At 39.0% G+C, this 14786-nt stretch overlaps 1 protein-coding gene across 1 annotated transcript; it reads right to left on the bottom strand.

The window, feature by feature from the left end:
• Positions 1 to 11838: 11838 nt before the first annotated feature.
• LOC111986436 (uncharacterized) lies at positions 11839 to 14199 on the bottom strand. Its single transcript, XM_024018063.1, has 3 exons — positions 13538 to 14199; positions 12463 to 13414; positions 11839 to 12405 (listed from the first exon to the last, which is right to left on the bottom strand). The coding sequence occupies exons 1-3, from the start codon at positions 14197 to 14199 to the stop codon at positions 11839 to 11841; spliced, it is 2181 nt and encodes a 726-aa protein (XP_023873831.1).
• Between the last annotated feature and the right edge of the window lie 587 nt (positions 14200 to 14786).

Genomic DNA, 14786 nt, shown 5'->3' with positions numbered 1-14786 from the left:
AATCCCTTGTCATGGATGAGTTTGGAAAGAAGCTCATCAGTGGTGTTCACACTCTAGACAACTGTTATGGCCTAGTTCCTGATGCTAATATTGTGTGCAATAGCATTTGTTTACCAAATGAAGATCTATGACACCAAAGGATGGGACATGCTAATTACAAACATCTTTCAATTGTATCAAAGCATGAGTCAGTCTTGGGGTTACCAAAGCTCAGTAGAGTAAGTAATGTGGTGTGTGGACCATGTCAGCTTGGGAAACAAACAAAAGCTAAACATTCGGGCACTCAGACATCTATTACATCCAGACCATTGGAGCTACTACATCTAGATCTTATGGGTCCAACCAAAATCAAGTCTCTTGGTGGAAAGAGATACATTATGGTTGTGGTGGACGACTTCACTAGATACACTTGGGTCATTCTCCTACGATCCAAGTCTGATGCTCCTGAGCACATTGAAACTTTGTGCACAAGGTTGCAGAATGAAAAGAGCTTAAAGATTGATCGAATTCGAAGTGATCATGGTAAAGAATTTGAAAACTCATATATGGAGTCCTTTTGTACAAGATCAAGCATATCTTAAGAATTCTCTACTCCTATTACTCCTCAGTAGAATGGTGTAGTAGAAAGGAAGAACAGGGTTATTCAAGAGATGGCTAGAGTCATGTTGCACAACAAGGATGTGGCTAGAAACTTGTGGGAAGAAGCCATCAACACTGCTTGTCATATGGTTAATAGGGTGTATTTTAGACCCGGTACCAAGAAGACTCCATATGAGTTATGGAAGGGAAGGAAGCCAAATGTTAAATATTTCAAAATCTTTGGAAGTACTTGTTTCGTTCTCAAGGATAGAGAGAATGTGTGAAAATTTGACTCCGGAAGTGATGAAAGATTATTTCTAGGATACACCTCTACAAGCAAGGCTTATCGGGTATACAACAAAATAACCATGAAGGTAATGGAAACAGTAAATGTTGTTATTAATGAATCTTCAGATTTTGGTTCTAAGAAATTTAGTGAGGAAATCCCCAAAGAAATTCTTCCTCCCGAGCCCAGGAAAGTTCTAGAAAATATTGAACAAAAGCCTGCATCTCCTAGTACTCCAGATACTCCAAGTTTTGTAGAAGATTCAGCAAACTTATCTACGTCACCTGATTTTGAAACCTTTAAGGAGAAAGGACCTTCTTCTAGGATCAAATTGAATCATCCTCCTAAAGTTATTGTGGGAAACATAAATGAACTTACACTAAGGAAGCGTACAGTTGATAAATGTGTTGCTAACTTTGTGTCTTATTCTTGTTACTTGTCACAAGTTGAACCCACTAAAGTTGAGGAAGCTCTTCAGGATGAAAGCTAGGTTGAAGCTATGCATGATGAACTGCTTCAGTTTCAAAGGAATGATATCTGGACTTCGGTACCTAGATTGAAGGGTGAGCACATCATCAGCACAAAGTGGATATTCTGTAATAAAACTGATGGGGAGGGTAATGTGATCCTTAATAAGGCTCGTCTTGTAGCTCAAGGATACTTACCAATGGAAGGAGTAAACTATGATGAGACATTTGCTCCCGTAGCCCGTATAGAGTCCATCAGAATTCTCCTAGGCTTGGCTTGTCACTTGAGGTTCAAGCTCTAACAAATGGATATAAAGACTGCATTCTTGAATGGGCTGCTTAAAGAAGATGTCTATGTGGCTTAACCAAAAGGTTTCATTGATCCACACTTTCTGGATCTTGTATTGTACCTCAAGAAGGCATTTTATGGATTAAAGCAAGCCCCAAGAGCTTAGTATGATCGGCTCACACAGTACTTGGTGTCACATAGGTTCACTAGAGGAAAAGCAGATCAAACTCTCTTCATAAAAAGGGAAGACGATGAGATGATAGTTGCTCAAATCTATGTTGATGATATTATCTTCGAGTCAACTAAGGATGAACTTGCTTATAGCTTCTCAAAACTCATGCAGGCCGAGTTCGAGATGAGCATGCTTGGAGACCTAACTCACTTCCTTGGATTACAGATTCATCAACAAGATTCAGGTATATTCCTATCTCAATCTAAATATGCTAAAAATATTGTGAAGAAGTTTGGTTTGGAATCTGTTAGTTCTTTTAGAACCCTTATGAGCCCAAATGTTAAACTCATTGTTGACTTTTAGGTAAAAGTGTTGATTCATCTCTCTAGAGAAGCATGATAGGTAGTCTTTTTTACCTTACTACTAGTAAACCTGACATTAGTTACAGTGTGGGAATGTGTGCTAGATATCAGGCTAATCTCAAAAAGTCTCATATGATTGCTTTGAAAAGAATCATAAAGTATGTTAAAACCACTGCTAACTTTGGTATATGGTACAGCAAGGACACAAATGATGTCTTAGCTGGGTATTCTGACGCTGATTGGGCTGGGAATGCTGATGATAGAAAGAGTACATCGGGGGGTTGTTTCTATGTGGGTAATAATCTTGTTTCCTGGATGAGCAAAAAGCAGAATTTCATCTCATTATCCACTGTAGAAGCTGAGTGTATCGCTACCAGTAGCTGTTGCACCCAACTTCTATGAATGCCAAAACTCATCCATGAACATTTTACCATCTACTGTGACAAAACTAATGCCATCAACATCTCTAAGAATCTGGTTCAACATTCTAGAACTAAACACATAGTGATTCGACATCACTTCATTAGGGAGCTTGTTGAAGATGGTACTTTTACTCTTAAGTTTATTCACACTGATGATCAGAAGGCTGATTTGTTTACCAAACCTCTTGACAGCAAACGGTTTGAATTCCTTCGCCAAAACATTGGTGTCATCTCCATGGATTAATCTCCTCTTCTCTTCCTTCTTCCTCATGCATTTGCATCAAGTTTTATGCATTGCTTTGTTTTGTTTAACATGTTTTTGTTTGGTTATTTTTCAGTTTTGTTTTAGTTTATTTTTTCATATAAAAAAATTGAAAAATTGAAAAATACAAAAATAGTGTTTGTTTGTATACATTGGTACTTGTGTACCTTGGATGGCCATTGAAACAAAGTCTTCTAAACTTTGTATCTCTTGTAACTTAGATGAGCATCTCTATGCACAACTAAGCAAGGCAGCTTTGTGGCTTGTGTTTGTGATGAGTAAGATTAAGTAATCACTTGTACTTAACACTTGTATCACTCTTTTTGACGGGAAGGACTAGAAAATCCTAAGAGGAAGGCATAAATAACCATCTCATCACTGTTTCCCACCAATCATGAAATGACATCCGTATGCTTCGGCATAGCAAAAGTGCAATGTGTCAAATGCTTAACATCATTAGGTATTTCTTTTCTCTCTCTTATATGCCCATGCATGGTTTGCACAAAAGAAAAATATATGCAAAGAAAAAAATAAAAGCAAAAAGATTAAAATGCTTTATATATGATTGCAAGCGTGTATTTTAGGAGATGCGAGAATTATAGGATGTACCTCGAAGGTGATAGTCCCCATCAAACAATTATGATTGTGTCTGAGTTAAAGTGATTTTCTTATATCTTAAATCGTCATAACATGTAGACACTTATGCAATCTTATGATATTTTTCATACATAATATGCAATATTCTTTGCTACTTTTGATACATGTGCAGGTACAATGTGATTTGGCCATCACAAGGAATATGTACGTTAATGTATACTCACTAAACTATCTTAACTTGTTTTTAAAATATAAAATTTGTTAGACTTATTGTGTGTGTGTGTGTGTGTGTGTGTGTGTGTGTGTGTGTGTTTTGGGATCTATGTGCTTACATTTTTCTTGATTGAGCGATGTTTTTGAGAGATTAAAATTTTGTTTGGGTCCTTGGTTGAGTTGCATATTTGATTGCATTCATGTCTGTGTTTTTCTCTTATTGAAAAACTATTTTTAAGCAATCTCGACAGCTCCTCAATACCTGGCTTATCTATCGAGCTCTTCAGCTCCTTTTTATCACAATCTTGACAGCTTCTCGATAGCTCCTCGATCCATCAAGAAAGTTTTTATCTCCTCGATAGCTCCTCGATCCATCAAGCTTGTTTTTGCTACGGACATTTCTGGACAACTACTCGATAGCTATATCTCTTCATGCCTTTAAAACTCGACACCTCTCGACACCTCTCAATCTATCAAGAATTATGAGATTTTTATAAATTCGCACTTTGCGATTCAGATTTCATTTTCTTCGATCTCTCTCGATACTTCTGTGTCTTCTCACCTCCCAAACACATTTTTCTCACTCTACTTCATGCCCAAATGATTTTCAACCTCAAGATCATCTTCTTTCCTCTGGTATGATCTTTTTCACTCATTCTATCATGCATTTCATGTTTTCTAACCTAACTTTTGGGATTTTTTATAAACTTTGGGGTTTTTCAAAATTTATGAAGTTTTTGTGAAATTTTTGGGTTGAGCTTTGTGAAAATGACTTTCAATCATCATGGCATCACATGTGCATTATAACATTGCTTCATGCATTTTAGATGTGTGTTTACATTGTTAAAATGATTGTGTGTTGGTAGAATTGGATTGGGCTAAACCCATGATGTTTTTACTATTGCATACCACATGCTCATGCATTTTCATGCATACGTACCTTTAATTATTTATATTTTGATATATTGATTGTGTTTGGTGCTTTTCTGCATGTTTCCCTCTCTCTTTCTCTCTCTTGTTTACGTTAGTTTCGCCATGGCACCTAAGCGAAAATCTACTCCATCCCGAAACCCTCTTCGTTCCGAGGCATCCACCTCTTCTGATCCTATTCCCTCTCACATCCAGCTCTGTGATGAGAAGGCCAAATTGGACTTCTTTGAGAACTTTTCTAGATAAGGCGTTCATTCGGAACGCCAAGTCATTTTGTTGGACTTCTCCAACACTGACCTACCCACTATCATTCACAGTAAAGGTTAAAAGTCACTATGTGACGTCCCGATCACTTGTCCATCCATGCTTATCCAGGAGTTCTACTCCAACATGCATGGATTTGATTATTCAGTATCTCTCTTTGTTACTCGTGTTCAAGGTACACGCATTGTGGTTACACCGAATATTGTATCCGACGTGCTCCGTGTCCCAAGGGTAGCGCATCCTGACTACCCCAATTGTGAGCATTTGAGGACTTTGTCCAAAGACAAGCTTATGTCAACTTTTTGTAAGCGTCCCTCTGATAGGGTGATCGTCAGTTCACTTCTTGTTCAGCCTTTGCTAAAGGTCCTCATTTTCTTAACATGGTTATGACTTTTGTTTTGCATCCTTTATCTCATTATAACTCTATTACCGAGCCCTGTGCTCGATTTTTGCTCACTTCTAGAGCAGATTACTAAAGATTTTCCCTTTCATTTTATTCTTTCTATCATAGATGTATATAGGGATACGGTGACCCATGATAAGCTCATCTTCCCTTCAGCTATCACAAGGATTTTATGCCATTTTTCTGTTCCCTTTCTTGTTTTCAACCACTTCCATGTTATGTGTGCCATTGACGCCGCTACCGTTAAACAGAGCGAGGTGCAGCTACGTTTAAGGTGGTTCGGTATGGCAGCTCCTCCCACTTCTTCAGCTGCATCCACCTCCGCTCCCTTTACTTCTACAGGTGGTGTGACTCTTGATGCAATCATGGCGCAATTTCAATGCATTGATGCTCACCTTGACATTCTCACTGATGAGTTGTGTAAGGTAAACACCCATGTTGGCTGTATTGCCAGACGGCAGGCTCATCTTGGTGGCTCATAGAGTCTCCCTCTCCTCCTCCCAAGGCATCTGACGACAATGATGACTCCGACAATGATGATGATGAGGATGAGGATGCTAGCTCACCCAGCGATGACGAGATGTCTACTTGATATACTTACCTTTTGTCACTCGTGACAATAAGGGGGAGTAATTTTGAATATGAGAGTAATCATACTCATAGGGGGAGGGTTAGCCTAGGAGATTTTTGTTATAGGGGTGTTCATTTTTTTGTGTTCATTTTTTTTAGGGATGTAGTGAGGATTCTATGTATCTTTTTTCTTTTCTCTCTATTTCAGACACATTGTATCTTGTATTTTGGTTTTGTGACCATTTTGACATACATTGTACTTATATTTGGTTTATATATATTGATGTATGTTCTTTCACCTGTCTCTCCATGTGTTGTTTCTTTTCTTTCTTTATACACATATTTCTTATATAGTGTATGCAATCTATTATTTCTGTTTCATACTAAGATGTTTTGATAAGTTTTGTTTAAAGTGTTTCAAAAATACAGGTTGTCAAAGTCTACTTGCCATAAACTCTCTTCTTGCAAATTTTTTTCAAGAGTTTGTATTAGGATAGATTTTATTGTATTCAACAAGTGAATATGAGTTGAGTGATTTATGATTTCTCTCATATCTCATTTGTTTGTTGTGATTTTGTCACGGATTGCCAAATGGGAAGATTGTTAGGACATATGTGAATCACGTTAGGAACATATGTCAATATTTTATGTAATTGGCTAATCTTGTGACAAAACACACTTTACTTGTAATTGAGTAGATCTAGAATGTTTTTTAATGCTTCAAGAAACAAGGTTTTAAGTTCAAGTCTTAAAGCTATGCAAGTCTATCCAAGAAATCAAGTGAGAAAGCGCAGGATTTTAAAACTCGACGGCTAGCATTTATTGAGGTTTAAAAGCTGCTGAAACCCGTGGCTCGAAAACTAGCTCGATAGATAAGGTATCTGTTGAGGTTTATGAAGTTCAGTTTTTCAAGATGATTTTCATTCAATCTGTGAGTATATATTTGGGCTTTCTTTTCTCAAAACCCTAAATATATATAAAGATTATTTTAAAGGCTGAAAAAGGTGACAAGTTGCACAAGAGCATAATTCCACAAGTGTGAAGAAGAGTGTGACCGGAAACCTAGTTTGCCTTAGTTCTTCAAGAAGCTGCTGTGTTTGTACACCATAAGGTTTTGTGACCAAGTAACTTCATGATCTTCATCGTCTGGATAAACTAAAGAACTTTGCAGTCAACATCCTTCTCAAGTTAGTGATTAAGTCGCGTACTGGGATCTACGCAATTGGTTAGTCATGTACTAGGAGCCGTGCATTGAAAATGAGAGATTGTCACTACAGAACAAGTCCAATTGGTTATTGGGGTAAGGGTTCAACTGTAGGTTGGTATAAGATACTAAGATTCCTTGTAACCGCTTGTTTTGATAATAGTGAATTCTCGGGAGTGGTAACCTTAAAATCACCCGGTGGGGTTTTTGCCATGTAAGTTTTCCTCAGTCATAAACAAATCATCGTGTCAGTTTATTTTTCGCTGCATACTTTAGTTAATTGGTGATTTGTTTGTGCTGCCACCTACAATTGCATGTTAATTTGATTAATTAATAAACTTGGCTAATTAATCAATTAATTCATCGCAAGGGGTCAATATATTTTTGGCCTATCACCTTCTCAAAAAAAAAAAATGATCGAATAAAAAAGCCAATATAGAGGAAAAATTGATCGAATAAAAATTGGTTGTTTGATACAAAGGAAAAATGCCCCTCAAACGATCATATTTCCCCAAGCCTAGTACTTCTTCTCTAATTCTTATCCAAAAATCTTCCATTTTTGGACCTTGAAATAGTTGGGACTTTTATTTGAACAATATTGCTAGTATTGCATAAGATTGTATTTATGTTTCTAGAATTTTTGGACATAAACTCAAACCAAGAACCCTTTTTTTTTTTTTTCTTTTGAGAGGAAATGATAGTAGACTTTATTAATAGAGAAACATGATATACAATAGGAAAGAGAAAGAGGGACATGTGACCCCCTTATTCTCTTTTAGCATATGCTAGAGTAACATGATTACATCGTAAAAAAAAGAAAGAAAAGAACAAAGAAAAAAAAAATAAAAAACTTCAAAATCCAAACTACAGTAAGAAAAGTGAATCTTCACTTGAATGCCTAGAAAACCAGAAAAAATGTCAAACGACACCTTCTTAATTTACATGGACATCAAAGTGATGATTTTTTTTTTCCATCTTAGGAGTGTCTTCATGCCCGGCATGGTTGCCCTGCAACCTCTGCCTATCCCATAGTTGACACAACATCTTGCTCATTCTCCACAATTCTATGTTTCTTTTCTCCTTTAACAGTCGTAGCCTCCTTATTCATGTTTTCTACTTGCTTCCTTTTTTGCCCAGATTCCACGTCAACAATTAAAGAATTAATAAGAGTCTGAGGTCTTGTGGTAAGCCTTTTCCAATTCACCATTGCTTTCGAGCTTCCAATTGTAGATTTCTCCACCGACTCAACTACTTTTAGGCTATGCATGGATTGACTCACACCCTTATCTTTACTACCATTTCCTTTGGGCCGGTCCTTACTATTGCTCTTGTTACCTTGCCCGTTACCACAACCAACCTTAAAACATATCTCTGATCCCTCAAAACCCGGTTGAGATATTTGCGTACCCTGTTTCCCCATTAAGTCATGATTGAGGGTGACTGTATCCTCATCCATGACTGCCACCTCAATCAAGTCAGAGACAATCTCGCTATTATCTGGCACGCAATCAGTTGGAGTTGCTTTTGAATTTGAAAATTTTGAATCGGTTTAGATAGCATGATCAATCTCCATAATCAACTCCTCAAAATCTGGAACATGCTTCTTCGCAGTCAAGATTGCACCCTTATCAACCGTAACACCACCGTTTGCCGGAGCACCATCAAACCTACCACCTTCAGGTAAACTGCCCAACTGCGTTAAAGACGTACTCCCACTTCCACTTCCAATTGCCAGATTACCTTGCTCATTTACCTTCCATTGTGAAGAAACCCGATACCCCTGATTAGCTTTGACATCATCATCCCGCCACTCCAGGCTACTTCTTACTTTGTTTACATTACCATAGTTTCTACGATACCCCACCTTCAGCCACTCCCTATAAGGAAGACCTCCATGTTTTCGATCCCTTTGAACAGAGCAATCCTTATCCTCATAACCAATCCGACCACACTGATAACAGAGCCCAACTAAACGTTCGTACTTGAAACCAATACAAACCTTATCTCCTTCAAGGCTGGCGACAACTCCTCCTAAACGTAATGGTTTATACAACGGCAACTCCACCCTTACTCTGATAAAGCGAGCTTGATCAGAAGAAAATGCCTTTAAATCAATTTCCAATACTTCTCCCAAACCACTGCCAATATCCCTACCCACCTCCTCCAATAACAAATCGAAAGGTAAACCCCACACCTGAACCCACATCGGCATTGAAGTGAATCTAATAGAAGTGGCTGTCAAACCAAGACCTAAACCCAGAAATCTACCTATAGCCACTGCAACCTGTGAAATGTACTCCCCGCTAGATCGAAGCTTTTACATGGAGTCGCCAATTATTTGATTTAAAAGTAAAAACAAGAAAACCTTCAAATAAAAAATAAAAATACTTATGTTGTATTAATGTATATGACAACTTACATCAATTTTGTAACAATAATTTACAATGCTTTTTTGTCCTAGATATAATCTAAGGAAAGTAAATTACATTACTTTATTTCCTAGTTACATTCTAAAAAATGTAAATTACATATACAAGAGTATAGTCTAGAACCCTTGATCTTGGTTCGGAAGCTAATTTACGAGATGGGAAGGGATTAAACACCCATCTCGCCCGGTAAAATTGGTCTCCTAGGTTAAGGTGGCCAATATCATGTCATGTCAAACAAGTACAAACATTATGTCATGTAAACATGTTAATTTGTAGGAATTGTAAACAAATATGTGTTAGGGAATTAGACATAAAAAGAAACAAAAAAATGAAAATCATAACAATTTTAATGTAAAGAAAACATTAAGGTAATGGCATGTTCATCCAAGAAATCAATGTAAGCAAAGAATTCCTAGCCTTGACATGTTCGTTTAAGCATGTTAAGAAAAAAAAAAGTTGTCATGTTATTTGTCATCAACATAATTGCAGAGAGAACCAAATAAAATAAAACATTTAAACATATTTGATCATCCAAGCAATTATAAAAAAAAAAAAAATAATAATAATAATAATAAAATCCATTAGGAATGTTCATCTGGAGAAAATCAAAATACTTAGGCATGTTCATTCAAACATTTAAAAAAAAAAAAAGTAGGACAACTACCTAGACATGTTCATCTAAGCATTCAAGAGAAAATTGTGCTTTTAGCCTAGAAGTGTTCATGCAATTCCGACACCGTTACCCCTGATGGCCCCTACTGGCACCCCCCTTTGATCTTACGTTGTGACTTCCTGTGTCCCTGCTGCTCCAGGAAGGCATGTGCTGTCTGTTCTACATCAGTCCCCCCTACTTGAAAAGAACTCGACCCCAAGTTCCCACTACCCGGTTCATTAGGAGGATGATAATCATACAAGTCAGCAACATTGAAGGTAGAAGAAATGCTCACGTCTGGAGGAAGAGCAACCACATAAGCATTGTTGTTGATCTTCTTAGTAATCTGAAATGGCCCATACTTCTTGTCCTTCAATTTGTTGTAGGAACCAACAGGAAATCTCTCCTTCCTAAGATAGACCACCAATAAATCCCCTACATTGAAGATCATCTCACGCCTCTTCTTATCAGCAGCTTCCTTGTACTTAGCATTTGTAGCTTCTAGTTTCTGCCTCACCTCCTCTTGCATGGCCTGAATACGGTCTGCCATATTCTCTACTGCTTGACTCACTCCTGGAAGCTCAGGTAAAGGTACCAAGTCCAAAGCGTGTTTTGGGGGCATGCAGTAGACAATGGCAAATGGAGACTCACTAGTGCTTCTATTGATTGAGCTATTGTACGCAAGCTCTACTTGGGACAATGCAAGATCCCACTGCTTGGGCTTCTCGCCTGAGATACATCGGATCAGATTCCCCAAAGTTCGATTAACCACTTCTGTCTGGCCATCAGTCTGTGGATGACTAGTGCTGTTGTAATTTAAGGAAGTGTCAAAACGCTTCCACAAAGTCCGCCAGAAGTGACTAATGAACTTGGTATCCCAGTCAAAGGTGATGGACTTTGGCACTCCATGCAAACGCACAACTTCTTTAAAGAACAGATTGGCCACTCGAGTAGCATCTAAAGTCTTCTTGCATGCTATGAAATGGGACATCCTCGAGTATTTGCCAACCACAACAAAAACAGAATCCATACTTCGCTAGGTTCGAGGAAGACCCAGTATATAAAGTCCATAGACAGATCTTCCCATGGTGCTTATGAAACTGGCAAAGGCATATATAAACCAGTATTCTGAGATTGACCCTTAGCAGTTTGGCAGATTGGACACTTTCTCACATGATTGCCAACATCCCTATTGAGTTGTGGCCAATAATACCTCTCTTCCACCAGTGCTATATTCTTATCTTTGCCCATATGTCCACCCAAACCTCCACCATACAGCTCCCTAATAATCTACTCCCTCAATGAACTTTTAGGGATGCATAATTGGTTACCCCGAAAAAGAAAACCATCCTAGATGTACATACTATTGATAGCAGTATGAGTTTGTTGACACTTACCCCAAATATCACCAAAATTCTCGTCATTCTCGTACAGCTCCTTGAGGCAATCAAACCCTACAACTTCAGTATGTAGAGTGGTCAACAACGATGCTCGCCTACTGAATGCATCAGCCACCTTATTGGAGACACCAAACTTGTGCTTCAAAGTGAAATGAAAGCGCTGTATATAAGCTACCCACCGAGCATGCATCCTGTTAATGCTAACTTGATTGTTGATGTGCTTTAATGCCTAATGATCCGTATATAATACAAACTCCCTCTGAATTAGGTAGTGCTCCCAATACTTAAGAGTTCGTACTATAGCAAAGAACTCCAGTTCATAGGCTGACCATTTACTTCAAGCTTCACAAACTTTCTCACTAAAGAATGCTACTGGTCTGTTGTCTTGTGAAAGAACAGCGCCTATCCCAACCACAGATGCATCACACTCTACCTGAAACACCTTATCGAAGTTGGGTAATGCCAAAACCGGAGTTGTGCTCAACTTTTCCTTGATCAAGGCAAAGCTTTGTTCTACCTCTTTTCCCCATAAGAACCTCCCCTTCTTCAGACACTCAATGATAGGGGCTACTATGCTACTAAAATCTCGAACAAACCACTGATAGAAGGTTGCTAGCCCATGGAAGCTTCGCACATCACTCACTGTCTTTGGGGCTGGCCACTCTCTGACTGCACAAACCTTGTTCTCATCAACATGAATCCTATCCGCACTGACCACATACCCTAAGAACAGCAACTTATTAGTAAAGAAGCTGCACTTCTTCAAGTTAATATACAACTCATTGGCCTGCAACACCGCTAATACTTCTCGCACATGATTATAGTAGGCTGCTTCTGTCTTACTGTAAATCAGGATATCATCAAAATAAACTACCACAAACTTTCCAATAAATGGTTTTGATACCTAATTCATAAGTCTCATGAAAGTGCTAGGAGCATTGGACAATCCGAAAGGCATTACCATATACTCATACAACCTTTCCTTTGTCTTAAAAGCTGTCTTCCACTCATCTCCAAGTCGAATCCGAATCTGGAGATACCCGCTCTTAAGATCCAGCTTGGTGTAACACTTAGACCCACTCAGCATATTAAACATGTCATCTAGTTGGGGAATAGGAAATCGATACCTAACTGTGATCTTGTTGATGGCTCGACTATCCACACACATATGCCAGCTCTCATCCTTCTTTGGTATTAACAGTGCTGGTACTACATATGGACTCATACTCTCCCTGATCTGCCCCTTGCTCAAAAGCTCATCCACCTGCCCCTGTAGAATCTGACCCTCTTGAGGATTCATCCTGCAATGTGGCAGATTAGGTAGACTAGCTCCAAGAGCTAAATCGATGCAATGCTGGATGTCACGCATTGGTGGTAAACCTGCAGGCAGCTCTTCTGGAAAAAGCTCTTCAAACTCCTTAATCAATGGTTGAATTGCCTCAGGTATCTTAGTAACCTTCTTTGGCTCACCATCTGTCAACACTATAGCATATACCTGTTTCAACTCCTTACACTCCCTACCAAACTCATCTTCATTGTTCACTATGAGGAGTGCTGGCTTCCCCTCCACTTTAGAAGCTTTCGGCATACTGCCTTCCTTAATAGAACCAAAGACAATTTTTCTGCCATTCTTAAAAAGCACATACACATTATCCTTACACCTATGAGTAGGATCTACATCATACTGCCAAGGTCTACCCAATATTAAATGACATGCATCCATTTCAACAACATCACAAACTACTTTATCTACATAACATTTACCCATAGAAAAAGTAACACGACATTGTTGAGTAACAAGAGTTTCTGTACCTTTCTTGACCCAACCTATCTTGTACGGAGAGGGATGCTTTTCTATTTTCAGTCCTAGCTTGGTAACCAAACTCTTCGACGCAATGTTCTCTACACTGCCACTGTCAATGATCAAATCACAAACCCTCTTACTGATGGTGCATCGTGCTCGGAAGATCTCATTCTGCTGATCTCCGTATTCCACCCTTGGTGTGAGCAACAACCTTTGGATCACCAAAGATCACCCTAATGGCACGCCTTCCTCATGCTCTTGGACCTCATTGGGATCATAGGCATATGAATCCACATCATTATACACCTCTTCACTCTCTTGTTCACCTTCTACCTCGCCTTCTTCTGCCACCACCAAATTCACTGCGGCTCGCTTAGGGCAAGTACTAGATCGATGTCCTGGTTCTCCGCACCTGTAGCACTTATTCCCAGTTGGCCTAGCATAGGGGTTGGCATTTGTTATCGACTGGGCTGCGGGACCTGCTACTGCCACTGTGGATTGGTTGACACCACTATTCTCCCTAACCACAAGTTGTGATCGTGGTGTAAACATGGGCTGTTTACCTTTGTTGGCAGTGGAACTAGAGGACTCCGAATTGCAGTTGGAAAACTTTGAACTTTCCCTGAGATGCTGATATTCTATTTTCTTAGATAAGGTTACAACCTCATTTAAAGTATATAGGGTTTGTAAGGATACCTGATCTCGAATGGAAAGTCGTAACCCATGTACAAATCTGGATATTCGTTGATCTTCAGTTTCCTCCAAATCATTTCGATTCGCCAACCTGTCAAAGTCCTCCATGTACTCATTAACTGTCCGCGTACCCTGCCTACAATCCTGGTACTGTCTAAACAAATCCTGCTGGTAATCTAGTGATAGGAACCGATCTGCCATTAATCTTTTCATTCTCCTCCATAATCATATTGGAAGCTTTCGTTCACGGGTACGGTTTAATTGAACATGATCCCACCAGGCAGATGCTCCTCCCTTTAATTTGTAGGCCACCAAACACACTTATTTGTCATTTGCTGTACCCATATAATCGAAAAACTTTTCCACCTCACTGACCCAATCCAGATACTCTTCAATGAAGACATTACCATTAAAGGATGGTAACTCTACTTTCATCCGATAGTCCCTTTGCTCCTAATAATCTCAGCCATTATCTTTTACGGGGCCACGATGATTTCCAAGGACTCTCTCTGTATACTCCTCGTCTTCACTGTCTTCTTCGTTGTAGTCTTGCTGCCTATTCTGGTTTGGACCATGATAGGAAGGGCCACGCGCTCGGTTATCATGTCGTGCTCCGTCATCACGATTAGGGTTTCGGTGAAGCAAGGTGGCAAGCACTTCTTGAATCTGGTCCAAATTCTGCTGGGTTGAATCACGAACTTGTTGATTTTCATCACGAAAATCAAGGAACTCAGCCCTAGTGAGGACTAGGTTGTTAACGTCGTCACCGCCGTCATTGTTGTGGTGGT

Source organism: Quercus suber, unplaced genomic scaffold, assembly GCF_002906115.3.
Source record: "Quercus suber isolate HL8 unplaced genomic scaffold, Cork oak 2.0 scaffold_696, whole genome shotgun sequence".
NCBI classification, from domain to species: Eukaryota; Viridiplantae; Streptophyta; class Magnoliopsida; order Fagales; family Fagaceae; genus Quercus; species Quercus suber.
The sequence above is the reverse complement of the archived record's forward strand: the minus strand, read 5'-3'. Positions and strand labels throughout refer to the sequence as shown.